The sequence below is a fragment of the Eptesicus fuscus genome, chromosome 22, assembly GCF_027574615.1.
Source record: "Eptesicus fuscus isolate TK198812 chromosome 22, DD_ASM_mEF_20220401, whole genome shotgun sequence".
Taxonomy (NCBI): domain Eukaryota; kingdom Metazoa; phylum Chordata; class Mammalia; order Chiroptera; family Vespertilionidae; genus Eptesicus; species Eptesicus fuscus.
In genome coordinates, this window is record NC_072494.1 from 42,018,080 (window position 1) to 42,044,423 (window position 26,344).

The 26,344-nt window shown below is 49.8% G+C and overlaps 1 protein-coding gene across 1 annotated transcript; it reads left to right on the forward strand.

The window, feature by feature from the left end:
- Window positions 1-574: 574 nt before the first annotated feature.
- On the forward strand, window positions 575-17,732 carry ALDH9A1 (aldehyde dehydrogenase 9 family member A1). Its single transcript, XM_054711760.1, has 11 exons — window positions 575-854; window positions 2,106-2,251; window positions 4,309-4,438; window positions 4,970-5,104; window positions 6,518-6,714; window positions 7,246-7,386; window positions 9,699-9,887; window positions 10,109-10,196; window positions 13,346-13,487; window positions 16,012-16,124; window positions 17,037-17,732. The coding sequence occupies exons 1-11, from the start codon at window positions 677-679 to the stop codon at window positions 17,129-17,131; spliced, it is 1,554 nt and encodes a 517-aa protein (XP_054567735.1). The 5' UTR covers window positions 575-676; the 3' UTR covers window positions 17,132-17,732.
- The last annotated feature ends 8,612 nt before the right edge of the window (window positions 17,733-26,344 follow it).

Consider the following 26,344-nt stretch of genomic DNA (forward strand, 5'->3'; position numbering starts at 1 on the left):
AGAATGTGCTTCGATAACCAGTAAGATCACAATCAATGGGATATTCAACCCACCATCCATGGAGTATTCAATCGATTGGGATAGCATACATAAGTTCAGAAAATCAAAATAACTTTTCTATTGTTTTAGCAAGCAAATAAGTACAAACAGCAGGGTTAAAATATTAAACAGCAATTTTTACCCAAGCATGGTTGCTACCATGCTTCAGGAGGTGTGCAGGAGGCAGCTGATCGATGTTTCTCTCTCATGATGTTTCTAACTCTCTATCCCTCTCCCTTCCTCTCTGTAAAAAAATCAATAAAATGTATTTTTTTAAAAAAAGGAGGAGGAGGGGGAGGGAAGGGAGAGAGAGAAAGAAGAAGGGGGAGGAAGGGGGAGAAAGAGAGAGAGAACGCGTGTAGGCTCACCCCAAACTTCCGGCTAAGCGAGGGCCCCTAATAGTCCCGCAGACAACCCCCGCCCTCCCCCCGCGGAAGGCCCCGCCCTCTCCAGGAGATTCCTGAGCTCAGGTCCCTCCCGTCCCGTCCGGGCCCCGCCCACCGCAGGCCCGCCCCTCCCGTGGGCCCGTCCCACGCGTGAGGCCCCGCCTTGGCCCGGGCCGGCACCGGCACCCAAACCCGCACCCGCACCGGCATCCGCGCCGCCCGCACCCTCGCCCGCCGCCCGCCGCCCGCGCATGCTGCCCCGCGCCGGCCGGGCCGCGCTGCCCCCGCTGCTCCGCGCTCTGGGTGCCGCTCCCGCCGCCATGAGCACCGGCAGCTTCGTGGTTTCGCAGCCGCTCAACTACCGCGGCGGGGCCCGCGTGCAGCCGGCGGACGCCTCGGGCTCGGAGTCGGCGTTCGAGCCGGCCACCGGTGAGGGCCCGGGCCCGGGCGCGGGGGGCCGGGGGGACGCGGGGTGTCCGGGGGGGCGAGCGGGAGGAGGCCCGGTGACGCCGTGGGCGCCCCGGGCCCGGGCCCCGCAGTTCGGTGTCGCTGCGAGTGGCCGGGGAGGGGACCGCCCGGCCCCGGGCTGCACGTGCCCAGCGCCGCGCCGGGGGCCGCGGGGGGTGTCGGGCCGGTGGGTGCTGGTTCTGTGGGTTTTCTGGGGGAAAAGGTAACGTTTGTGCGAACAGAGAGGCCTGCAGCGCACAGGAACTTGGCCCGCGACCGCACGGGGCCACCCAGCGGGCCGGGCGGGGGTGACACCCTCCCGCCGGGGGAGCGCCTCTGCCCCCCTCTGCGGCCTCCCCCGCCCCCCGAGATTGACACACAGAGGACACACGGCGCGTTCTGTTAACGTCTGCACTGCGGCCTCTACCACTGGCTGTTTGTGAGCGAACCCCAGGAAAAGCGCTGCCCCCCCCCCCCCCCCCCCCGCCTTCCCGGGGAGGGAGGGAGCCTGCCTCCCTGATCACAACCCCCGTGGGCAGTGACCGCCCCGGGCCCGGCGGAAGGGAGCCTGTTGTGCCCAGAACGGGGATAGGAGTAGGGTCGGGGGAGGAAAGGGAGGGGCTGGCTTTTCTGGTTTGTGACCTTTGAGGGGAAGACCCTCCCTTGCGTTTTGGGATCTCTTGCTGGCATTGCTGTTTATTGGCCGTGCTCACCAAGTCTTCACACCAGGAGGCAGTTTATATAGAACGGAGACGGGGGATTTAAACTCAGCTAGTAACTCGGGAGACTCTGCACTTTGCACCTTGATTTTGCAAGATCTCAGCTTCTCAAGCATCGTTAAGGAGCATTGCCAAGTAATTGCTAGGAAGTTACCGCCAGTAAAATACAGGCGGGCAGGGGTTCCTCACGCAAGTTCAGGGTGTGCTCGGGCAAGGGGCATGATCTCAGCAGTTATGTGGTATGATTATAGTTCTCTGCAGAGAAGTCTGCAACTTTTACTAGATTCTTAAAGTGGCCAGTGACCCCAAGATAGAGTTCAGAACCCCAAGATAGAGTTCAGAGTTCAGTGACCCCAAGATAGAGTTCAGAGTTCAGTGACCCCAAGATAGGGGTGGCCGCGAAGGGAAGCCATATTTAAGGACGAGAAGGGGATGGTGAAGAGGCAGTTTGAATGCATGATGCTTATTTAAATGTGAGCCCAGGTGAGTAACACCGACCCCCCTGCTCTCCTAGGCCGGGTGATCGCCACGTTCACCTGCTCCGGAGAAAAGGAGGTCCATTTGGCGGTTCAAGACGCAAAGGCCGCCTTCAAAATATGGAGGCAGAAGTCGGGCCTGGAGCGTGGCCGGACCCTCTTGGAGGCCGCCAGGATCATCAGGGTGTGTCTCCCTTCTCCCCTTCCGGAAGAGCTCGCTGTCCGCGCCCCAGGGTGCTGCCTGCCGGGTGGTGTGCGGGCGGACTTTGGTGCAGTATTAGGTTACGACTGTTTATGAACCGGAAAGCATCGCCACCTGCTCACCTGGGCGTGTGCAGCAAGCCTTGGCGCAGGCGTTCCCGTGTGGATCTTGGCTCTCTGTGCCGGCTCCGGGATGGGTTTCTTTTCCGTGTTTGTTTGGATTACAACATGTGCTTTGTAGCTTGTCTCTTTTCTTTTTTTCTGGTAATTTTTTTAAGAGAGAGAGAGGAGGGGGGGTGGAGAGAGAAACATTGATTTCTTGTTCCACTTATTTACACATTCATTGGTTGACTCTTGTATGTGCCCTGACCTGTGATCGAACCCCAACGTTGGCATAGTGGGGACGGCGCTCCAACCCACTGAGCTGCCCGGCCAGGGCTCTCCTCTTTAACTCTGTGCACTTGACTCTTCACTTTTTCCTCTGATGACCCTTCAGTCCTCCAACCTTTCTCAGGTTCATTTTACCTTAATGGCCTGGGAACATTTCATAGATTCACACATGTTCCCCTCTTCAAAAAGAGATAAACTTTTTTACACTTTTACAAAAGCAGCCATGCCAGATGCTCCTTACAGTTTTGATAAAACAATGCTCTTTCTTTTCACTTGTTTGACTCATCTTTTATGTACAGATATTGACCCTACTGTTTATTTTAAATTGGATGCATAATAGCAAGTATCTTTCTCTTCCATATTCAGTCCTGTCATCTTTGGGGGGAGAAAGGCATTCTTCAGATTTTCTTTTTAGGTGTAATTTTCCAAATGTCCCCATTCATCCCTGAGCATCTCCAGCATCTTTAAGTTGCAGATACAACTGGAAAAGGTGTTTGAAAAGAGAATTAGTGAGTTCTGAGCATTAGAAAATAACACTGCATTTCTTCTTCTTTTTATATATAATTTTTTTTCCAGATGAGAGAGAATCATTGATAGGCTGCCTGCTGCACGCCTCGTACTGGGGATTGAGCCCCCAACCACGGGCATGTGCCCTGACCAGGAATCGAACCATGACCTCCTGGTTCATAGGTCAGTGCTCAACCACTGAGCCACACTGGCCGGGCAACGCTGCATTTCTTTTGGGGCATTAAAGCCTTGTGTGCTTATAACCTCTTCACTGTCAAGCATGTAGTTGGCTATTTTGCATAACTTCTCTAAGGACTGTTCTCTCCTGTATACATACAAACACATACATATGTATTCATACATGTATGCATATATAATACTCACTTTTGGAGCATTCTTTTTCTAAATGATCTTGAAGTGGGGTATTGGTCTTGGATGGGAGCACAGGGCTGCTGTTTAGCAATAAGTTTTTTTTTGTTTTGTTAACCCTCATCAGGATAAATCTTTCCATGATTTTTAGAGAGAGTGGGAGGGAGGGGGAGAGACAGGGAGAAACATAGATGTGAGAGAGACACATCGATTGGTTGCCTTCCACACACGCTCTGACCGGGGCTGGGGATCAAGCCTGCAACCAAGGCACCTGCCCTTGACCGGAATCGAACCCGGGACCCTCAGTCCTCGGGCTGATGCTCTATCCACTGAGCCAAACTGGCTGGGGCTCAGCAATAAGCTTTTCTCTCTCTTCCCAGTGTCAGACTGCCATTCCTTTTCTTTTCATTTAAATAAAAGTTGTTTCACCCTGGCCAGTGTGGCTCAGTCCCGTCCACCAGATGTCACCAGTTTGATTCCCGGTCAGGGCCCAGGCCCAGGTTTTGGGCTCAATCCCCAGTAGGGGGCATGTAGGAGACAGCGATCGATGTTTCTCTCTCATTGATGTTTCTGTCTCTCCCTCTCCCTCGTGCTCTAAAATCAATAAAAACGTTAAAAAAAATTGGAGTGGTTGTGTCTGTGAAACCTGAATAAATATAACATTACAAAAAGAAGATGTTTTTATTTTTCCAACCTGGGCCATGTATTTTGTCTGGGTGTTGACTGCTGTGGAGAATGGTAATGTGTCTTAAATCTAGTCTCTACTGCCCACAGGAGCGGAAGGAGGAAATCGCCACCGTGGAGACCATCAACAATGGCAAGTCCATCTTGGAGGCCCGCTTGGACATCGACACCTCCTGGCAGTGCCTGGAGTACTACGCGGGCTTGGCGGGGTCCATGGCCGGTAAGCCCTCCCCGGCCGGCCTTCCTCCATCAGCTGCGGGAGGGAGAGGGCAGAGCCGAGGTGAAGTGCAAAGATTTCGGGGTAAGACAGGCCTGGGTCTCCTCACTTCATGCCACCTGAGTCATCTGCTGGGTGCGCAGAGGGCCTCAGAGGAGGGAGTGAAGTGGGGTGACTGTGTGCAGAGGGCCTCAGAGGAGGGAGTGAAGTGGGGTGACCGTGTGCAGAGGGCCTCAGAGGAGGGAGTGAAGTGGGGTGACTGTGTGCAGAGGGCCTCAGAGGAGGGAGTGAAGTGGGGTGACTGTGTGCAGAGGGCCTCAGAGGAGGGAGTGAAGTGGGGTGACCGTGGGTTGAATGTGGATGCTGTGTGTTGAGGATGTGCAGGGGGGAGTAGGTGACAAGAGGGGACAGGAGAGTGCAGGCGGGGCACCGTGTGCTGCTTGCAGCCCGGAGGCAGGTGGAGCCCCAGGTGGCACAGGTGTTGGTGAGGCCTGGGGCCAGCAGACCTCCTCCTCTGCTCCTGTCTTCCCTTAGGCGAGCACATCCAGCTCCCAGGCGGGTCCTTCGGTTACACCAGACGGGAGCCGCTGGGCGTGTGCGTGGGCATAGGAGCCTGGAACTACCCCTTTCAGATCGCCTCCTGGAAGTCGGCCCCCGCTTTAGCTTGTGGTAAGAGAATTGTTCCTCCACTGTGAGTGGGGTCCGCTGTGCGGCCTCTCCCCTCACCTCTGCGTGCACACTCACACACACACTCACACACACACACACACTCACACACACACACATACACACTAACACACACTTCACACTTGCACACTCATATACACTCACACACACACACATACTCACACCCACATGCGCACACACACACTCACCCACACACACACACACTAACACACACTTCACACTTGCACACTCATATACACTCACACACACATACTCACACACTCATACACTCACACTCACATATTTACACTCACACTCACACTCACACACACACTCCCCATCAGAAGGGCCATGCGGGGCATGCAGAGCCTCAGAGGGCACGTGCCCATTCCCGCCGGCCCGGAGGGAGTCTGCATGTATGACGCACACAGATCGTGTCTGTGTTGTTCCTGCTCGTGTTCACCTCATTTATTTCTGCTCGTGGGGAGGGAAGAGAGCTGTGGCCTGAGAGTCTTGTTTGCTGTCAGATTGGATTGGATTTGTGTTCCCTGTAAGTTTCCCTCCTTTCTGGTCATGACTCTCTGGGAAGCGGGGGAGCACTTAGGAATCTGACGGAAGAAGCAGATGATTGCCTGGCTGGTGTGGATCAGTGGTTAGAGAATCAGCCTGCGCACCGGAGGGTCCCGGTTCGAATTCCAGTCAAGGGCACATACTTTGGTTGCGGATCGATCCCTGGCCCTGATTGGGGCATGTTTGGGAGGCAGCCAGTCGATGTGCCTCTCACATCGATGTTTCGTTCTCTCTCTCTCTCTCTCTCCCCCTTTCTCTCTCTCTCGACCCCTTTTCCTTCTTCCCCCTTTCTCTCCTCCCCTCCTTCCTCCCTTCCACTCAATGGAAAAAATGTCCTCCGTGAGGATTTTTAAAAAAACAAAAATTTAAGAAAAAGGGAAGCAGAGAGGAACGTCCTCCTCCGTTTGTGTGAAGAGGAATGACACCCAGGGCTCCCATCACAGGAGCTCTGGCCGACGGGCTCAGACGCCTCCTCCATTCGCAGAGGCGTCGGTGGGGAAAGAAGACGCGGACCGCTGTGAGGGGGAGGGACGCGTGTGGAGGCGCAGCTGCTTGCCTGTTGCCGCCGCGTCCTTGGTCCACCGAGGGACGGAGGAGAACTAGACGCGTCCCTGGCTTTGGGGACGCGTCGGGGTCATTAACCTTTCTCCAGTCTCACCTTGTGAAAGGGACGAGGCCTGCCTGCTGCTTCCCGTGTGCAGGTGTCAGACGAGGCGGTGCGGGTGGGACAGCTGGTGACGGCCACGCGTGGGGTGTGGTCTGGTTAACGAGCGAGGCCTGGGGGAGGGCGAGATCCTGTCCTGAGGGGACCCCCACTTGGGTCCTCTGTGTGTTGGGCTTGCGCAGGAAACGCCATGGTCTTCAAGCCGTCCCCCTTCACGCCCGTGTCTGCGCTGCTGCTGGCCGAGATCTACACGGAGGCGGGGGCGCCGCCCGGCCTCTTCAACGTGGTGCAGGGGGGCGCCGCCACGGGCCAGCTCCTGTGTGGGCACCGCGACGTGGCCAAGGTCTCCTTCACCGGGAGCGTGCCCACCGGCACCAAGGTGAGGTCACGCGGTCAGGTTACCGCGGTGGCATCTCGCTGTGGGTGTCGGCCCACCCGAGCCTGCTCGTGCCGGGAGGGAGGCCGTGGGTGTCACCCCCGGGGGTCTGACGGGGCGTGCACTTGGACGGGCGCCGTCAGCCCCGGTGCCTGGGGGCCCGGCCCACCTGGGCAGTTTGAGGACGTCCCTCACTGCCGCCGCCACCTGGGAGGGAAGGGGCCTCTCAGTCCATTTCACGTTCATCGTCGTGACCTTGGTCTGCGCTCGGAGCTGTCAGCCTGGAGCGGTCACAGTGACACAGTTTCTGCCCAGGGCGGTCGGTGCGTGGACAGGGTTTGTAAAGTGAATCCCCTCCCGAGGATGCCGGGGCGCCTCTGGCTTCTCGGAGCCGGAGAGGAAGGTTAAGTGACGGAGCGCGGCGTGTGCGGAGGGCGAGGCTGCAGAGCCCGCTGCCTTTGGAGGTCGGGGTCTGTCACCCGGCGTGCGGCTCCCTTGTTAGACCTCTGACGGGGGTCCTTCCTGTTCCCCAAGATCATGGAGATGGCGGCGAAAGGAATCAAACCTGTCACCTTGGAACTTGGAGGCAAGTCTCCCCTGATCATCTTCGCAGACTGCAACCTGGAGAACGCGGTGAAGGGGGCGCTGATGGCCAACTTCCTCACGCAAGGCGAGGTGCGTGCCTGCCCCGGGAGCGGCTGCAAGTCCCCACGCCGGCAGCGAGCAGCATGTTTTAAAGAGGCTTTTTATTAGGAAAGAGTTTCAGACTTAGAGGAGAGTTGTACACAGTACAAAGAATTCACATGTTCCTTTGAGCCAGGCTCCTCAAATGTCCACATTTCATTATATTCATTTAAAACAATTTTTATATGTTTTCATTGATTTAAGGGAGAGGGAGAGAGAGAGAGAAACATCAATGATAACAGAGAGTCATGGATTGGCTGCCTCCTGCACGCCCCACACTGGGGATCAAGCCTGCAACCTGGGCACGTGCCCGGACTGGCAATGGAACCGCGACCTCCTAGTTCATAGGTCGACGCTCAACCCCTGAGCCACGCCGGCCGGGAAGCCCTACATCTTGAAGCTCACTTTCTGCTGGGAGAAAGAGCTTCCCTGGCCCTGTTCTCCATTCATTCATCTCTGTCAGCATGACCCACGCATCCCGCGTCCTTCTGTGCGTTACCACCCAGTATTTATTCTGATGCTCAAATGATTGCGACTCAGCAGGTGGGACCCCTCTCTTTTTTATTTTTTAAAATATATTGATTTTTTACAGAGAGGAGAGAGAGAGAGAGAGACAGTTAGAAACATCGATCAGCTGCCTCCTGCACACTCCCTACTGGGCATGTGTCCGCAACCAAGGTACATGCCCTTGATCAGAATCGAACCCGGGACCCTTGAGTCCGCAGGCCCACGCTCTATCCACTGAGCCAAACCGGCCAGGGCGGGACCCCTCTCCTGACCTTTTGATACGTCTTCATGGTCTGAGCACTTGACCTCCTGGCACAGCAGGTGCTCTGGGCACGCGCTCTTCCCCTGGCCGAGCTCTGCAGCAGCCTTGCTCCGGGGCCCGGGGCCCGTTCAGTGGTAAATGGACTTTAGAAACCAAGGTCTGGGTGCCAGGCGGACTCCTTACTGCCACTGCCTCCAGACCCTCCCGGAGGCCGGAGCTGGGACTAGATGTTGGCATCTGTGTGTGTACTTTTATGCAGCACGCACATACGTGTGCACACACATGCATGCACACGTATTTCTGCATGTATCTGTGTTAATGACCACAAGTTCATACACACATTTCCAGTCATTCCAATACCGCAGGGCTGTGTTCGCCTCCACCCTTCCGTGCGTATAGCTCTCCTCTGGCAGAGGTTGGGCGTCCATCCCCCACAGTCTGTGTAATACCTTTGCAGTTCTTCCAGGTTTGGGAAAGGTAAGTCTTCCAGCCGGAGTTCATATTGTTCACAGCTCTTGTCTGGAGCCTGAGGGCACAGTTAAAGCTGGGAGTTGATTGGGCGGCTCTTCCTTCTCGCTGCCCACATTGTGGCTGTGATACTCATTTTAAGTAACAATTCACAACTTCTGTCTTATTTCATTTGAGGTTTATTCCCCCTCTTCTTGCTGGTGTTAAAGTTGTTTATTGTGATTAGGGGACATGCTAATGGTTCTACATGGCAGGATTTTACAGAAGCCACACACAGTGTTGGTGTCCCCATTGCTCCCACCTGGTCCCCTCCTACTCCCCCTCAGCCCCCCTCCCCTCCTCCCCTCCCCCCGGGGGGGCCACAGGCCCACCTGTTTCCGCGTTTTCCTTCCTGTGTTCCTTTTCCACAAGTGAAAGGTGCTGGTGGGCTTCTTACCCCCTTCTGTCCTGGGCAGGCATAGAAGTTGGCATCTCAGAGGCACTTCCTTGCGCTTTGCTTTCCCCTCTAACATCCCGGGGTCCCTCCGCCTCACCCGTGGAACTGGCTCTTCTCCACGTGTTTGTCCTCCATAATCCCTGTGCGCTGGTAGCAGCTGAGCAGTCTTGACGTTCACGTCTATGGGAGAGTCTGGATACTCGTTATTTGTGATTCTGGAGAAAACACTGACTCTGAAACGCTCTGGGTTTTTATTAGGCTTGAGCCCTGGTTCTTAACTGTTTTTACTGTCCCCTCCCATTCTTACCTGTTACTCTTAAATATGCAGCCAAATCGAGCAGCTGATGTGAGCAAACAGGAGAGGGTCTGGGGTCCTAGGGTCTGTTAACGGCCTTAAGAAAATTTAAACCAACACCAGAAGATGTCAGTTACCTCAGAGTCAAACAGTTTGTGCTGCAGGTGTGATGTGTCCAGTTACACGTGGATCCTCGTTAGTACGGGGAGCTTTTACAAATGGAACGAACCTTCACAAAGGTGTAGTGTGTTCTTTTTAAGCTTAAACCTATGGGATTTTTCCCCCTTTTCCTTTTTTCTTCTTTGCATGCTGATCAATTTTTCTTTCTTTTTCAGGTTTGCTGTAATGGCACAAGAGTGTTTGTGCAAAAGGAAATTCTTGATAAATTCACAGAGCAAGTGGTGCAACAGACCAAGAGGATAAAAATTGGAGACCCCCTTCTGGAAGGTACCAGGATGGGCCCCCTCATCAACCGACCACACCTGGAGCGAGTCCTTGGGTTTGTGAAAGTGGCCAAGGAGCAGGTGAGGAAAGGGGCGGGGAGCCGGGCCGGGGACCGGCGGGGCGAGGGGAGGGCGGTTCCTCCCGCCACCAGGCGCAGGGCCCCCCCTCCTGTAGCTCTCGGGGTCTGGGCCAGGGTCCTGCTTTGTCCTTGCGATGGAGTAACTAAGTCCGTTTGTCTAGGACTGCACGTGGGGGTCGCATGTTTAACGGAAAGTATGCATTCTGTTTTCCTTTTCGGCAGGGGGCTAAGGTGTTGTGTGGGGGAGACCTGTACGTACCCGAAGATCCCAAGCTGAAGGATGGCTATTTCATGAGACCTTGTGTGTTGAGTATGTCCTCTTCTTGTTTGCTTTTAAACAGTTTGAATGAAATAGCAGGTAGCAGAGAGCTTCTATACAGCACGTGCGTGGCGGCAAGCGAGGGCGGCAAATGTGAGTCCCCGCCACTCAGGTTTCGGAAGTGGGAGTTCTCCGTTACCGCCCAGGCCCCTGCGCCCGCCCCGGGCGAGCAGGTGTACTCAGTCACCGGGACTCTCTGGTCTCTCCGGTTGTTCCAGGAGCGGAGCTCAAGAGAGGAACGTGCACACTGATAAAAAGTACTGAATTTCGTTTGTCAGGACAGGCCGTCAGGAATGCATCTTGCTTTGAACTATTCGGCATCAATATAGTAAAACCAATATAGTAACATTTTGGCTAATGGTTTCCCTCCCACATTTATCAGACAACAAGGTAGCATTTATAAAAGTTGTCTTTTAAGAATTCTTAGCACCTCCTTTCAATCTAAAAGCCTCCTGGTCTGGACAGTCAGGTATAAGTTATCCTCCTCCCTCGGCCAGTGACCTCCGTCCTCGCTCTGGGTGACCCTGCCCTGGAGGTCGCTGTCCTTCTCGTGCCGCTCCCGCTCGGAGGGCCCGTGTGCGTGTCCCCGGGAGCTTTGAAAAGCCACGTGCGGGCTGGAGCTGCTGTGTGACCCCTGCACCTTGTCCTGAGGGAGACGCGGCGGGTTTTTGTCCCCCGGGTCGAGGCCGTCTCAGGTTCACCACCTGTTCCGCGCACTCACCTGGGCCCTCGCCCAGGAAGGTCCGAGTCTCAGAGCTGCGGCCTGACGTCCGCCCGGGGACTCGCCGGTGGCTGCTGAGTGAACAGGAACAGTGGTACCTTTTAGATAAAACATACAGTTGGTCCCAAACCCATTCAAGACCCGAATGTGCATGGAACAGGGAGGAGCAGGGTCACCCCATAGTGTCACAGCGGCTTCTCTGGATGCTGGGGCTGACGGTGGTTTCTGTTATGCTTTGTGCATTGCTGAGTATTGCAGATTTTATGTATTTATTTAATCCTCACCTGAGGATATTTTTCCATTAAATTTTTTTTTTAAAGAGAGAGTGAGGGGGAGGGAGGGATAGATGTGAGAGAGACATCCGTCCGCTGCCTCCCACACATGCCCTGCCCAACTGGGGATTGAACCTACAGCCCAGTTACATGCCCTTGACTGGGAATCGAACACATGACCCTTTGGTGCACGGCCCGATGCTTTAACCACTGAGCAACACCAGCCAGGGCTGAGTATCACAGATCTTAATTTTTCATCTACTTAAATTGGGGCCTAAAGGCGAGGGAGTCACGTTTCGGGGGAGCCTTTCCTTTTCTGGAATGTCAGCTGCTCCTTATCTGTCCTCTCTTCCGACTGAACCCAGAGCCCGCCGCACACGGAGCCGCGTGAGATCAAAAACGTCTTCTGGGACTGTTGAGTAGTAGCATTTTGGCTAATGGTTTCCCTAAAAACTACATGTGGATGACTAGTTTTCAGAGAGTTAGGACGTAGTAAGTCATGCTTAAGCACCCCCCAAAGATGATTTAATCCCTAAGTATTCAGAGCTCTAATCCACATCTTAAGAGACGTAGACGCGTCATCTTTGTAGACGTGTGAACAGCTGGTTGTAGGCTTTGGCTCCTACCGAGCTGGTGTTGGCAGGAGGTTCTCTGGCCTCCACGCTGCTCACATCATAACTCGGCCTTAGGCACACGTCTCCCTTCGTGCCGTGACCGCTGTGTCGGGTGTCTGGCCTCAGGGACAGGGCAGGCGGCACCGCTCTCTCCAGAATCACCAGGCTCAGTATTCGACATGTAAATAGATGTGATTCTCTACAGATGCATGTTGTGAAATGTCAAGTGTGAATTACATCATTTTAAAGAATTGGCCTCTTGCACAGCCAGTGTGGCTCAGTGGTTGAGCTTTGACCTAGGAACCTAGAGGTTTGATTCCCGGTCAGGGCACATGCCTGGGTTGCAGGCTCAGTCCCCACTTGGGGGTGTGCAGGAGGCAGCCAATCAATGATTCTCTCTTATCATTGATGTTTCTATCTCTCTCTCCCTTCCTCTCTCTCTAAAAATCAACAAAAAGATTTTTAAAAATGAAAAAAGAATTGGCCTCTTATGGGAACTTAAGTACATTTTCATATCAAGTGAACACCCCATTGGTTATTTCTAAGGTTATGTTTTTATAGTGGAACTTCCTTTTTTGTATCTAATTCTGTCACAGAGTCATTAAGAAAATGTGGGAAGGTATAAAAGACATCAATCATATATGTAACATTTAACAGAAATTGGGGCAGTCCCCTTAACATTTGTATCTTTTTCAGTGATTGGTGTTTATTTTTCTTTTTAAAAAAATATATTTTATTAATTTTTCACAGAGAGAAAGGGAGAGAGATAGAGAGTTAGAAACATCGATGAGAGAGAAACATCGATCAGCTGCCTCCTGCACACTCCCCACTGGGTATGTGCCCGCAACCAGGGTACATGCCCCTGTTCAGAATCGAACCCGGGACCCTTGAGTCTGCAGGCCAATGCTCTATCCACTGAGCCAAACCGGTCAGGGCTATTTTTAATGTTTTTTTAATTGATTTCAGAGGGAGAGAGAGAAACATCAATGATGAGAGAGAATCATTGATCAAGCTACCTCCTGCACTCCCCTCCCACCCCCACTGGGGATTGAGCCCAAAATCCGGACATGTGCCCTGACTGGGAATCGAACTGTGACCTCCTGGTTCATGGGTTGATGCTCAACCACTGAGCCACAGTGGCCGGGCATCAGTGAATGTCCTTTCATGAGCATTCACTTAGTCAATTCTTTTAGAAAATGTCACTTTGAGAAGCTGAGAGCCGTTGGTCCCGGGATGTGCCTGGTTCACGGGTCCTCTCCTCTGCCTGGACGGCGGCTTGTGGCCCAGTTGTCACGGCTGTAAGTGGTGACGGCCGTCCTTGTGTACGTGCTGGTCACGCGTTAGCGGTCTCTTGTGATGAAACGTGGAGTTAGTTGCACAGAGGCTGTGGCTCGAATACATCCTGTCATGTTGCCACCCGTGGGAGCGCCGTCTGGCGCTTTCTCAGGCTGTGTGTGGACTGTGTGGACGAGCACGTTTTGGGGGCCGGAGCAGCGGCTCCCCACGGCATCCTGTCTATCCCACTGCTCGCAGGTAACTGCAGGGATGACATGACCTGCGTGAAGGAAGAGATCTTCGGGCCCGTTATGTCCATTCTGTCGTTTGACACGGAGGAGGAGGTTCTGGAAAGAGCCAACAACACCTCTTTTGGACTAGCCGCTGGCGTCTTCACCAGGTACGTGGGGAAGGCCGCCCGCGGCTCTGGGAAGGTGGCTGGCTGCTCCGATGGGGCCTGATCTGGCTCCCCCTCGGGTCTGCCCACTGCGTTTCATCGGCATTTCCTGTAAAGTCAGAAGACGCCCAAGTAGCATTGTGGAGTTTGCCCTCCGTGGCCACAGCCCTGCTACTGAGCTAAATTGAGCTGCAAACTTGGTTGGTGAAAATGCCACCCTTCTTGGTTGATTTGTGGAGTAAGTATTAGGCCTCACCCCAGGGTCCCAAAGCCTGAGTGTCCACGGCCAGGACTTGGGAAACCTGCGGCGCGTAAGCGCTGGGCCGCGCTCCGGAACGGGGTGCGGGCTGCAGCGACGCCTGCGTGGGGTGCACTGCAGCACGTGGAGCTGTTTCTGTTTGTGCCCGTTTGGGTATTTCCAGGCTCACCCGCTGGGAGCCGTGTCCTGACCGATGTCCTTCCGTGGGAGCTTGAACCACCGCAGCGAGAGTGAGAGGTGGTTGGGAAGCACAGTCTTTGCTTGATGATATGCAAACTGCATAGTTGTTGGCAGTTGTAGGAAGTTTTTTTTTCCCTTTTCTGTTTTATTTAAAGGGGCTCTAACGAGAAATCATCCTTTCCTTTTTTAAAATTTTTATTTTATTTTTTTATTTTTTTAATTGATTTCAGAGAGGAAGGCAGAGGGAGAGAGAGATAGAAACATCAATGATGAGAGAGAGTCATTGGTTGGCTGCCTCCTGCGTGCCCCACACTGGGGAGGGCATGCCCCATGGGCATGTGCTCTGACTGGGAATCGAACCCAGGACCCTTCAGTCCACAGGCCAGTGCTCTACCACTGAGCCAAATCCGCTAGGGCTACTTCTTTATTGATTTTAGAGAGAGGAACGGGGGACGGGAGCAGGAGAGAGGGAGAGAGCAAGATCTGTGTGTGAGTGAAACGGATTGGTTGCCTCCGTATCCGCCCTGATGAAGGATTGGATCCGTATCCTAGGTGTGTGCCCTGACCGGGAATCGAGCTGCAGCGTTTGGGGTACGGGAGGATGCTCCAGCCAACAGAGTCATACCGGCCAGGGCTTCGGCAGTTTTCTAAGCCTGCATCACACTTGGGATTTTTCTGTTTCTTTAGTGATAGACAAGGTTCTATTTTTTTTTTTTTTTTTATCACTTTGTGGCCGGAACCTGGGAAGGAAGACACATCTCCCTGAGGACCTGATGTAATGGCTTCTGCTTGAGCTCCGAGGAAGGGTTCAGGAGCTGCTGCTTTAAAAAACAACAGCCCTGGCCAGGTAGCTCAGCTGGCTAGAGCATGGTCCCAATACACCAAGGTTGCGGGTTCAATCCCTGGGCAGGGCACATACAAGAATGAACCAATGAATGCATAAATACGTGGGACAGCAAATTGATCTTCTCTCTATCTCTCCCTCCACCTTCCTCTCTCTAAAATCAATAAATAAATTTACAAAAACCACCACCACCAACACAAGTAACAGCCCTGGCTGGTTTGGCTCAGTGGCCTGTGGAGTAAAGGGTCTTGGGTTCGATTCCGGTCAGGGGCACGTGCCTTGATTGCAGGCTCCTCCCCGGTCGGGGCTTGTGCAAGAGGCAACCAATCGAGGTGTTTCTCTCACATCAGTGTTTCTCTCTGTCTTTCCCTCCCTGTCACTCTCTACAAATCAGTGGGAAAATATCCTCGGGTGAGGATTAACCAAAACCAAAACAAACCAAGACAATCAAACCAAAAAAACCCCTGTAGTTTTCAGAGTAATTTTAGGTTTACCATGATATTGAGAAGGTACAGGATTTCCCATCTGCCTCGTCCCCCACATGCACAGCTTCCTTAATATCGTATCCATTTGTTATAACGAACCTGTGTGACTGTGTCATCACCCCAAGCCCACAGTTTACCTTGGGGCTCCCTCTCGGTGGCGGCGTCCTCTGTGGGTGTGGACAAAGGGCAGTGACCGGGACCCCCACTGGGGCGGCATATCGAGCAGCGTCCCGTCCTGACGGCGGCTGTGAGCAGCTGCGCTGTGACTGCATCGAGGGGCTGTCTTGCTGCCTACACCTTTACCTTTGACAGCTCGATCGGGGCCACTCACGGGCTGAACAGCTCACCCACATAAAGTGCACCCCTGAGTGGCTCTCAGTGCATTCACAGAGCTGTGCGCGTCACCATAGCCTAATGTCGGGACATTTCCATCAGCTCAGGACAGTGAGGCGAGCTTACTGTCCCCGCCCCCAGCCCCGGCAGGTCTCCTTCCTGTCTCCGGACTGGTTTGCTCTGAATGTTTTCTGTACACGGGACCACACGCCTTCAGCTTTCACTGACATCATGTTTTCACGGGTCTCCGTGCTGTAGCAGGCGTCGGCCCTGCCCTCCTCACTCCCCAGGAATTGCCCGTGCGGTCTCTGCCGCACCGTGTCACGTTGGCGGGCATGTGGTGCCTGTACTTGTGGCTGCTGTGAGCGGTGGTGAGCGTCTGTGTGTGACGGTGAGGCTCCAGGTTAAGCCATGTCTTCCCTGCAGGGACCTCCAGCGCGCTCACCGCGTGGTGGCCGAGCTGCAGGCCGGCGTGTGCTTCATCAACAACTACAACGTCAGCCCCGTGGAGCTGCCCTTCGGCGGCTATAAGAAGTCCGGTGAGAGCTGGGGTGGGCAGGCCACCGGGTCTCCGGGAGGGGGGGGAGGGGGACGGTCGTCATCAGTCCTTGTCGGCCAGGCTCCCAGCCCGTCGGCATCGTCACCGCTCAGGGTCGGGGGTGCCTGTTGCCGGCTGAGGTGCATCTCGGGAAGGTCTGTCATGTGGGGAGACCTCCCGGCCGTGAGCGCCATGTTTATGGCCACCACCTGGGTGTGTGCTGATGAAGCGGTGCGTGTTAATCTGACAGTTTGATTTGGTCTCTCCCTGGCGTTCCCTAATCACAGTCCAGTGGTCATCCCCGTCCTCGGGGGACCAGCCAAGCGGACACACAGGCCAAGTGCAGAGCCAGGAAGGGGCTGTTTGTCACTGTGTAACCGTCGGTGCCGGGGAAGTGGGTTTGTGACCTGCGGCTCCGCCTCACGGGTCCTCCGAGGCCACCGTTCCCTTCCCATCTGTGGCTTTGGTGCCCATGGACACGTGGCACAGGCATGCCCACGAGATGAGGGAGAGATGGAGGATGGCCAGCTCTGCTCAGGATTAGCAGAGGGCCTGGCCGGGCCTCTGTCACCTCTGAATGGTGCCCCCTGGAGACGTGCATTTTTGGGGACTGGGCCTTGCCCTTAGGAGGCGAGCCTCCCTAAGTCTGGGGCAGGGCGACAGGAGAGGCCAAGCAGGGGACGCTGCCCTTCCGCATGGAGCCTGGTCCCCGGCTGCGGGCAGGGTCTCGGCCTTGCTGGCCAGGCCACTCCCCACGCTCACTCGCAGCTGGTGTTCCCAGGGGAGGGCTTTCTCTCATAACGTGCTGCTTCCGTGTTCCTCCCAGGCCTGAGGGCATGCCTGTCTCCGACGGTCACTGTGACCTTTCAGACCTGCCGTGAGGGCTCATCGTCCCCCCTTGTCTTCCTTGCAGGGTTTGGCAGAGAGAACGGCCGGGTCACCATTGAGTATTATTCACAGCTGAAGACTGTGTGTGTGGAGATGGGTGACGTGGAGTCTGTTTTCTGAAAGCCGGCTCTGAACCCCGTGCACGTGCCAGGCTGAGCCCCTGAGACCGGTGGAGGCCTCGCACGGCATCAGTGCGTCCCAGACGCGTCGCGTGGGTCCACGCCTGGCTCAGCGTCACTCTCGTCACTCAGGCATCTTCCCTGAGGGTTGCACAAGTGCCTTGGTTCTAATGGAGCAGGGGTGAGTGCCCGCAGCGCGGACTCCAGCACCATCCTGAACCACCCGAACCCCTTCTGGAGACGGACCAGGGCTAGGCCTCCGACCCCTGCCCTCTGCTGTCTCTCGCTTGCCTGGAGGAATGCTTTCCTTTTAGGTTCCGTGGACCCACGGCAGGTGCTGTTGGCTCATGGCCCGTCTTAAGCTCTGGCTCCTTGTCATTCTACTGAAAGCTGATGATCGGGAAGGGAGGGGACTAGATACTGGGCGGGTCAGCGGTGAACGGTAACTCGCGGAGAAAGGTTTTGTTTCTGTGGGGCCGTGGGAGAGGACACGTCCTCTGCTTTGAGCTCCAGCTTGCTGTCTGGATGCAGCAGTTCCCTGTTAAATGTACAAATTATTTGCACGTGTACTAGAGCCAAATAAATCACACTGTTCATTCTTCCAGTGTCGTGTTTTGAAACAACTTTCAAGGTCACTTAGGACACGGAAAGGGCTGACGTGAAACGCATGTAATAGCTCCTAGGCCCTGTGAGCCTCAAGGCTCTGGGTGCCTCCCACCTTGGAGAGTTGTCAGGTCCTGGTGACCTCACACTGTGGGATCCTCTTTGCTTCGACCTACATGGCTAGGGTTCAGGATCTGAAGGAGGGGCCAATGCACAAATGAAAATGCTATACAAAAAATATGAATTTAGAAAGCATTGGAGGCCAGGTGGAGCCACTTTATTGAAGAGGCACACTGACTTTCTGGCCTGGTCCACCTTTTATTTACTTGAATACACAATTTCCCTTTAGCAATGCATACAAGCATATCAAAGGTAAAGTTTGGTAAACAGTAAAAGGATTATTAGGTTAGGGAATTGCCTTGAGCCATTGAGCCCACAGCAAGGCAATATTATGCTGATTTTAAGCCCTGCTGAATATCAAAGTCTATTGGCCTTCCAATGTTTTCTTTTTGCATTAATATGCTAACTGCTGTTGGCTAAATTTAGCCTCCGGCATTTCCCCCTTTTTGTTTTCTTAATAAATCTTGAAAAGTGTATGCTGTCTGCAGGGCTGGAGTCCTTTTAAGGCTTTTCATTCCGCATCTGCAGACACACAACTGATGACTGCTAGCATGGCAAGAAAAACACGCTCAGGTATTCTCTGGGTTCTTGTTTCCTCACAAACTGGCTCAGCTTTCTGGACTGTCTTCTTCACCATCCCCCAGGTCATCACCAGACTGTTTGTCATCTGTCTCATTCTCCTCCCATTCCTTATCTTCAGCATGTTACTTGGGGCTACTGCTATCTGTGACTGGAGCAGTCGTCTGCGGCCACAGGTACAGGTTGAGGCTTCAGGTGCAAGGTCCTCATTAGTTTAGTAAGCTTATTTCGTGGCTCCATGTTGGAGTTTGATGTTCCTTGCAGGAATCCACATGGGCTTGGAGGAGTTTTCGGGAAATACACAAGCATATTCTCGACCAAAGGTTAATAAAGGGTTGGGACCTTTCCATAAACCAGACTCCGGATCCTTCCATTTGATCAAGCCTTTTTTCTTTTGGCTTATTATGACATCAATGTAATTTTATTGGTGTCTTGCCATCAGCATTACAAGTGAAAAAATTTAAAGTAATTAAGGCATGGTGTAGTCCAGTGATGGGCAACCTTTTGAGCTTGGTGTGTCAAACTTCGCCAAAAAACTGAGCATAACTCGGGTAGTGTGTCACTTTGAGGAAAAAACATTATTTCGCAAATGTTTCATCCTCAGGAGCAGCAAATGTTTCATCCTCGGCATGTGGCCGCCTCAGCGGCCGCGTGTCATCAGAAATGGCTACGCGTGTCAGTGCTGACACGCGTGTCATAGGTTCGCCATCATTGGTGTAATCTATCTACAGGAGATTTCTCCAGCATCCCTATCCCCATTTTGTTTTTCAAGTTGGGATTTTAGCCGCTGATGTTGGTATTCTATAATTGCCTATCCTTGGGAATTTTATGGTATTCCCATAATGTGCCTGTTGTAATAAAATATGCATTTCCTTTTGTTAAAGGAGCAGGCAGGGTGGGATGAGCCCTGATATCTATAATAATAAAAGCATAATATGCTCATTAGATTGGACAGCTGAATGACATTCTGGACATCCAGATGAAGCTGTGACAGCGGGCGCTGAGACAGAGGCAGTTAGGGGCATTGAGGCAGGCAGGCAGAGGCAGTTAGGGGCAATCAGGTAGGCAGGTGAGTAGATAGTGGTGTTTAGGCAGGCAGGTGAGTGGTTAGGGATGGTCAGGCAGGCAGGCAGAGTGGTTAGAGGCAATCAGGCAAGCAGGCGAGTGGTTAGGGGTGATCAGGCAGCAGGCAGAGTAGTTAGGGGTGATCAGTCAGGCAGCAGAGTGGTTAGGGACAATCAGCAGGCAGGCAGGTGAGCGGTTAGGAGCAAGCAGTCCCGGATTACGAGAGGGATGTCTGATCGTCGGTTTAGGCCCAATCCTAAACCAGCAGTCGGACATCCCCTGAGGGGTTCCGGATTGCGAGAGGGTGCAGGCTGGGTTGAGGGACCTCCCTCCCCCATGCATGAATTTCATGCACTGGGCCTGTAATGAGTAATATAAAAGGGATATTGTCTTTGATGCACAATTTGCTGTACCTGTTTAAATAGTATAAATAGACTTTGGTCACTGAGTTATTTTAATCGAGCAGTCTTAATTCTGTTTACCAGGCCAGCAGTATAGGCAGAATTAGAAATAACATTGAGAGGCTCCTGGAAATTCTGCAATACAGCCTTGATAGCTTCTAATTCAATTCTTTGCACAGAAGTGTGACTGGTCTGGATGACTCGGTGTGTCAAACTTTGCCAATGACTGGTCTGGATGACTCGGTCTGAATTCATTATATGATAAGCAGCTTTACCATTAGATGAACCATTAGTAAAAACAGTTAGTGCTTCAGGAAAAGGTTCCTGTCTAGTATTTTTTGGTAAAATAATAGGGATATAATATAAAAATTGTAGTAATTTGTTTTTTACAGATGCCGCCCCACCCCCAAGCCAATCTGAAGAGCAGGCTGGGTGGGAGTCTGAGGCATTATGTATGCTCCTGTTTTGAAATTCCACTGCTGAATATTCTGGTTTTGCTTGAGAAGTATTCAGCAAACTTGTCCTACTAAGCTTAGAGGCTGAAATCTTTATATCATTTAAAATATATGTATATAAATAGAACACAGTTATTAATTTTTATTTGACAGTGCTTCCCACATGATTTCAAGTATATTAGATTGGCCTAATTTTGTTCAAAAATTTCTTTTTAGAAGAAAGAATAAATCCTTGAATCATTCCAGGGCCCTTGAAATGTTCCAAAGCTATCTCCTGGTTAAAGTCTTAAAATTTAACTTGGAAAGACTATCACATATACATAACCCAAAGATTATATTACATACTTTTGGTACTTATTCTAAAAGATAATTAAATTTAAACTGGTTTTAATATTAAAAATTGTAGGTGACAACTAAGTTCCCCTGAATATCCACTTAATCCAATTTGCCAATTTAAATCAGTCTGAAATAAAATTTATTTTTTAACTTCATCTGTCCTAGGGTGTGGACAGTAAATGATACTAATTGGATTTTCTGCTATCAGTCTTCCTGAGCATATTGACATAAGCTTTGTTTAGGGAGGCAAAATGAAAATTATTTACTTTTAATTGTCCTTGGTTTAGGGAAGATAGGGTTTACTAGATGGTCCCAAACCACTTGGCATTTATATATATTGTTTAGATGGTTGCAAACTGCTGTTACGTGTTGTATTTGCCATCTCACTGCTCCAGTGAGGCGAGCCACAAAATTAGAAAATGATTCAATAGGTCTTTGCATACACTTAATAAAAGCTTCCTTTGGATTCCCTAAGTATATTGAATACATTTGTCATTTCTTCCATAGAGATTTTTAGATAAGGTCTTAATTAATGTTCTCTAATAATTTCTAAAAGGCATTTAAGGTCTTAAGGCAATTCTTTTGTATTTCTGTCTTTTTTTTTTTTTTATACATTTTATTGATTTTTTACAGAGAGGAAGGGAGAGGGATAGAGAGCTAGAAACATCGATGAGAGAGTAACATCGATCAGCTGCCTCCTGCACACCCCCCCATCGGGGATGTGCCTGCAACCAACATACATGCCCTTGACCAGAATCGAACCTGGGACCTTTCAGTCCGCAGACCGACGCTCTATCCACTGAGCCAAACCGGTTTCGGCTGTATTTCTGTCTTTTGAGGCCTAATACATTGATTTTCAATTACAATTTCTAGATATTTGAAGGGTCTTTCTTTCTGTACCTTTTTCAGAGCAATTTTAAGCCCCATTTAGGGATTTTCTTTTCTAATTGGGTAAGCATTGCTAAAGTCTACTTTTCCTGTGGGCTTGCCATAAATTGCTATATTAAAGACTTTTAATTTCTTTTAAACAGAACAACTATAGAGAGTGCCTGGGAAGGCACATGAGCTAATTGTTGGCTGAGTCCAGTGGTATCAGCAGAGCCACGTCCTAGAAACATACCATGCCAGAAGCAGGTATGTTGTCAGCCTGATCCTTAGCTCAGGTACCAAGGGGTGAGTTTCATTATCTAAGTTCAGTCAGGTGCAAGGAACGGATGCAATTATTCAGGCTCAGCCAGGAGTGACAATTACAAAGAAGCCACAGAATGAAGAATTACAGCTTGATCTTTAACCATGATTTCACATAATTTTCTTTGTCTTAAACGCTAGTAAAACTTCCTGGAATCATGCTGTATATAATAAACGCACTGCATCAGCTCTGGGTCACTGTCTCTCCATCAGAGGGCAGCTGTCCCACCCAGTCCCAGCTTTCTCTACTGTCTCTTTCTTTTTCTCAAACCTCAGCTGCCCCTACTCAGGAACTCATCTGCTCTCTAGCCATGTTGGTGGCGGTAAAGAGAGAAAACTTATGAACAGCCAACTTGGTTGCTTTTCAGAAAAGCAGGTAGGAGAGAAATATGCTGGCCAATACTGTAATGCATACATCTCAAGTAAAAGTAACTTTCTTTTTACTTATGGTGTCTCATTAATGGTGAGATTTAATGATTGAATAATAACTTTTAGTTTACTTTGTAAATAGTAGTGGAAGAGATTTTTAAATTTCTCCTTATTAAGCTTAAATTTACTTCTAAACAGTATTCTTTTTGGCTAGTGCTTATTTGCATATGTATGCAAATTTTACTAGAACCAATTGCTCATAAAATACTGGCTTCTCATATAATTGACTTTATATGATACCTTGATTATATTGTGAAAAGCTAACTTAGTAAGTAATTAAAGTAGGCACCTTTATTGAAAAAACAAAAGTAAGTAAACTTATACATTTGACCTATGAAGTACAGATGCCGCCCCACCCCCAAGCCAATCTGAAGAGCAGGCTGGGTGGGAGTCTGAGGCATTGAAATTCCACTGCTGAATATTCTGGTTTTGCTTGAGAAGTATTCAGCAAACTTGTCCTACTAAGCTTAGAGGCTGAAATCTTTATATCATTTAAAATATATGTATATAAATAGAACACAGTTATTAATTTTTATTTGACAGTGCTTCCCACATGATTTCAAGTATATTAGATTGGCCTAATTTTGTTCAAAAATTTCTTTTTAGAAGAAAGAATAAATCCTTGAATCATTCCAGGGCCCTTGAAATGTTCTAAAGCTATCTCCTGGTTAAAGTCTTAAAATTTAACTTGGAAAGACTATCAAATATACATAACCCAAAGATTATATTACATACTTTTGGTACTTATTTTAAAAGATAATTAAATTTAAACTGGTTTTAATATTAAAAATTTGGTTCAGACCATAGAATTAATCCTCTTCTTTTTTAATCAGGCCAATAAAATATTATATCCTAGGTTGAATTTTTTCCACACATAGTACACATAAGAACTACAATATATTTTGAACTACTAATTTCTCTAGAGAAAATGAAAGAATTATTTTCCTCAAAAATGAATTTCCATTCTTGATGTATTCTATTATCACAACTATATAATTTATCACAACTTAATTTGAACTTTTAGAAGCCTCAAATTTTAGGTGGCAAGTTAAATACTTAGCATTTCTCAGATTAGTAACATATTTATATTTTTAAGGATATATTTCAAATAAAATACAAGACATATTAATATTCAAATCCTCTAGATTTTTCATATGAGGCAAACTCAGATTACTATTTCAGTATTTTGTTTTCAAAATACCTAGATATTTAATAATTTTTATTCTTTAATTCAACAAACTCCAAAGTTTTAAGTTACCAAAGACTTTGGAAAACTATGTTTAGGCATATATAATTACCACTGAACAAGTTTTATCATATACCCTTCATTTTAGTTTTATGTATTTTGCCTTAACAACTTTGAGATCTTAAACCAATTATTATTACCCAAGGCATTTTCCTTGGCAAATTCTGTAACAGATAACTCACTGGTTTTCAGTGGCTTTAATGTTATAGTATTATTTTATTTTATTTTCCTTTATAAAAACAGGAGTGCTCCCAGGTCCTAGGAGGCAACCTTGGAATGTGGTCTTTTATTATTCAAGAACTACACATTATTATGGAAACACTAATCTTGTTTCCCAAACCCAGCCCATATATTTTCCTTGTGTCATTTTTGCCATCTTCTAAAGAAAAACAGAGGCTGAATTAATTTTTTTTGTCTGATCTATAGCATCTGTGAAGAGATGGGGCTTAGACCAAGAGGCCACCCAAAATCGGGTGGTGCGCCTACCCCTTGAACTAGTCTTTTTCTCTTCAAGGGTATAGAAGTCCCAGATGGCATCCCTAAATTGTGAGAAATGTCTCATCTATCCAAATTTCAAATGACAGACTGGGAAATAAAAACATGGAGAAAATGAGACTTTTAATCATACTCCCGAGAGTGGGCATCCATGTTACAGGATCACCAAGAGACCTAGTAATTAATGGGATGGGGCCTTTTTTAGTTACCTTTACTTTACCTCTCTTTGTCTAGGGGAATCTTTCTAGGACTTGTTCTATCGGCCACATGTACTGCTCATATTCTTTCTTTCCCCACCCCTACATTCTGTTTGCTTTGGGGAAATTTAGTAATGGCCTAGACACCTACTGTTTCTTTTCTATGAAGATAAATTAAAGGCATGCTTAATAGACTAACAATAAACAAATTAAACCAAATAGCAAAGACAGATACAACAACAATCAACAGACAAGCGCGCATAACACATAGACAAGACTTAATAAATCAGAGTTCTTTTCATGGATCTTTCAGATGATTTACATTGCTTGGGACTCACAGCCAGAATGCGGCTCAGATCTTAGCCTGTTGTTTACAGATCTCATCATATTCTGCTCTCCATAGCATTGACTGGTGTCTAAAGTCATTTTGGCTAAAATCTGCCTGTCCCAAGTTTTCATATAGTAATTTTCAGACAAAGCATTAAGGAGTCCTTTTGTAAAAGGACTGTTAGCCTCATTTTCTCTAATTGATGAGCCTTCCCACACTAGAGGTGGAGGATCCAGGGCCTTAGGTGTTATAGACTTTTGACCCTCAATATGAAGTGGGCATAATGCAGTTTGAACAAGAGCCCACATAGTTAAAGATGACAAGGGCACTCATTTTCCTTGAGCCTGATTTAAGAAAGTACCTTTTGACACCTTAATTCCTTTATCCTTGAGCATGCAAGCTAAAAATTTACAATGATGTTTTTGCCTTTTACTTGAATTCTTCCCCATTATTACCTGGCTGATTAAAAACGTCTACATCCACTTATGGCAGTGACCCTGAATCTGGCAAGGGCTTTGTGTGTGGTGAACTTCCCATCTTTCCAGTGAATTTCCACTTTTCCCTTTTCACTTAGTTTTTCACTCAGGTGAATCTTTTCCTCCAATTTCCTATTTGGGGCACGAGATGCCATGACCTGTATGGCTAGGGTTCAGGATCTGAAGGAGGGGCCAACTCACAAATGAAAATGCTATTCAAGAAATATGAATTCAGAAGGCATGGGGGATGGCAGGTGGAGACCTCTTTCTTGAAGAGACACATCGACTTTCTGGCCTGGTCTACCTTTTATTCACTTGAATACACATTTACCCTTTAGCAATGCATACAAGCATATCAAAGGTAAAGTTTGGTAAACAGTAAAAGGATTATCAGGTTAGGGAATTGCCTTGAGCCACTGAGCCCACAGCAAGGCAATATTATGCTGATTCTCAGCACTGCTGAATATCAAAGTCCATTGTCCTTCCAAAGTTTTTTTTTTTTTTTTTGCATTAATATGCTAACTGCTGTTGGCTTTAGCCTCCGACACCTCTTCCTTTCAGGGGAATGGCTACCAGGTACCAGCTGTATTAGTTAGGGCTTCCCAGAGAAACAGAACCAGTGGGATAGTTCCATGGACTTGTGTAAGAGGAGGTGATCTGTAGGAAGGGCTCGTGTGACTGGAGGCCGAGAGGACCCAGCACCTGCTGCCTGCAGGTTGGACTGGGGAGCTGGTGGTGTAGGTCAGTGCAAGTCCTGGGCTGAGAGCAAGAGGGGATGGGGTAAGTCAGGCCGAGCCGAGAACCAGAGCTGATGACCCAGGCGGAGGTGGGTGGTCCAGCACAGGCAGACAGCAAGCTCGCCCTCTGCACGGACTGGACGCTGGGGAGGGCCCTCTCTGCTTACCTAGGCCACCAATTCAAACACTTATCTCTTCTGGTAACACCTCCCAGACACACCTGGAAATATGTTTCACCAGCCACCTGGGCATCACTGAGCCCAGCCAGGCCAACCCAGTCAGGCTGATATGGAGAATTAACCTTTTGCACTCGGATGTCGAGTGCAAATTACTCTTTGAATGTATCAATAATTTGAAATATAAAAAAATCCAAATAAATAAGTTTGTATGAAAAGAAACTCCAGTTTTTTATTCTACTGCCATGCTTTGTAAAATCTGGGGTATTTAAAAAATTAAATCCCGAGTAGAATAAAGGAATCGAGAAAAAAGCAAGCGAGTGCAAAGGGTTAATCCTCAGGACAGACAGCTAACCTAGTAGTCAGAGGCAAGGTTGGATCTT

What these genes read in the sequence shown, in the direction of transcription:
- ALDH9A1 (XM_054711760.1), top strand. Translation starts at nt 677, where the DNA reads ATGCTGCCCCGCGCCGGCCGGGCCGCGCTGCCCCCGCTGCTCCGCGCT. An exon ending in AGGCCGCCAGGATCATCAGG is followed by an intron (nt 2,252 to 4,308) that starts GTGTGTCTCCCT and finishes TACTGCCCACAG; the next exon opens with GAGCGGAAGGAGGAAATCGC. An exon ending in GGCCCCCGCTTTAGCTTGTG is followed by an intron (nt 5,105 to 6,517) that starts GTAAGAGAATTG and finishes GGGCTTGCGCAG; the next exon opens with GAAACGCCATGGTCTTCAAG.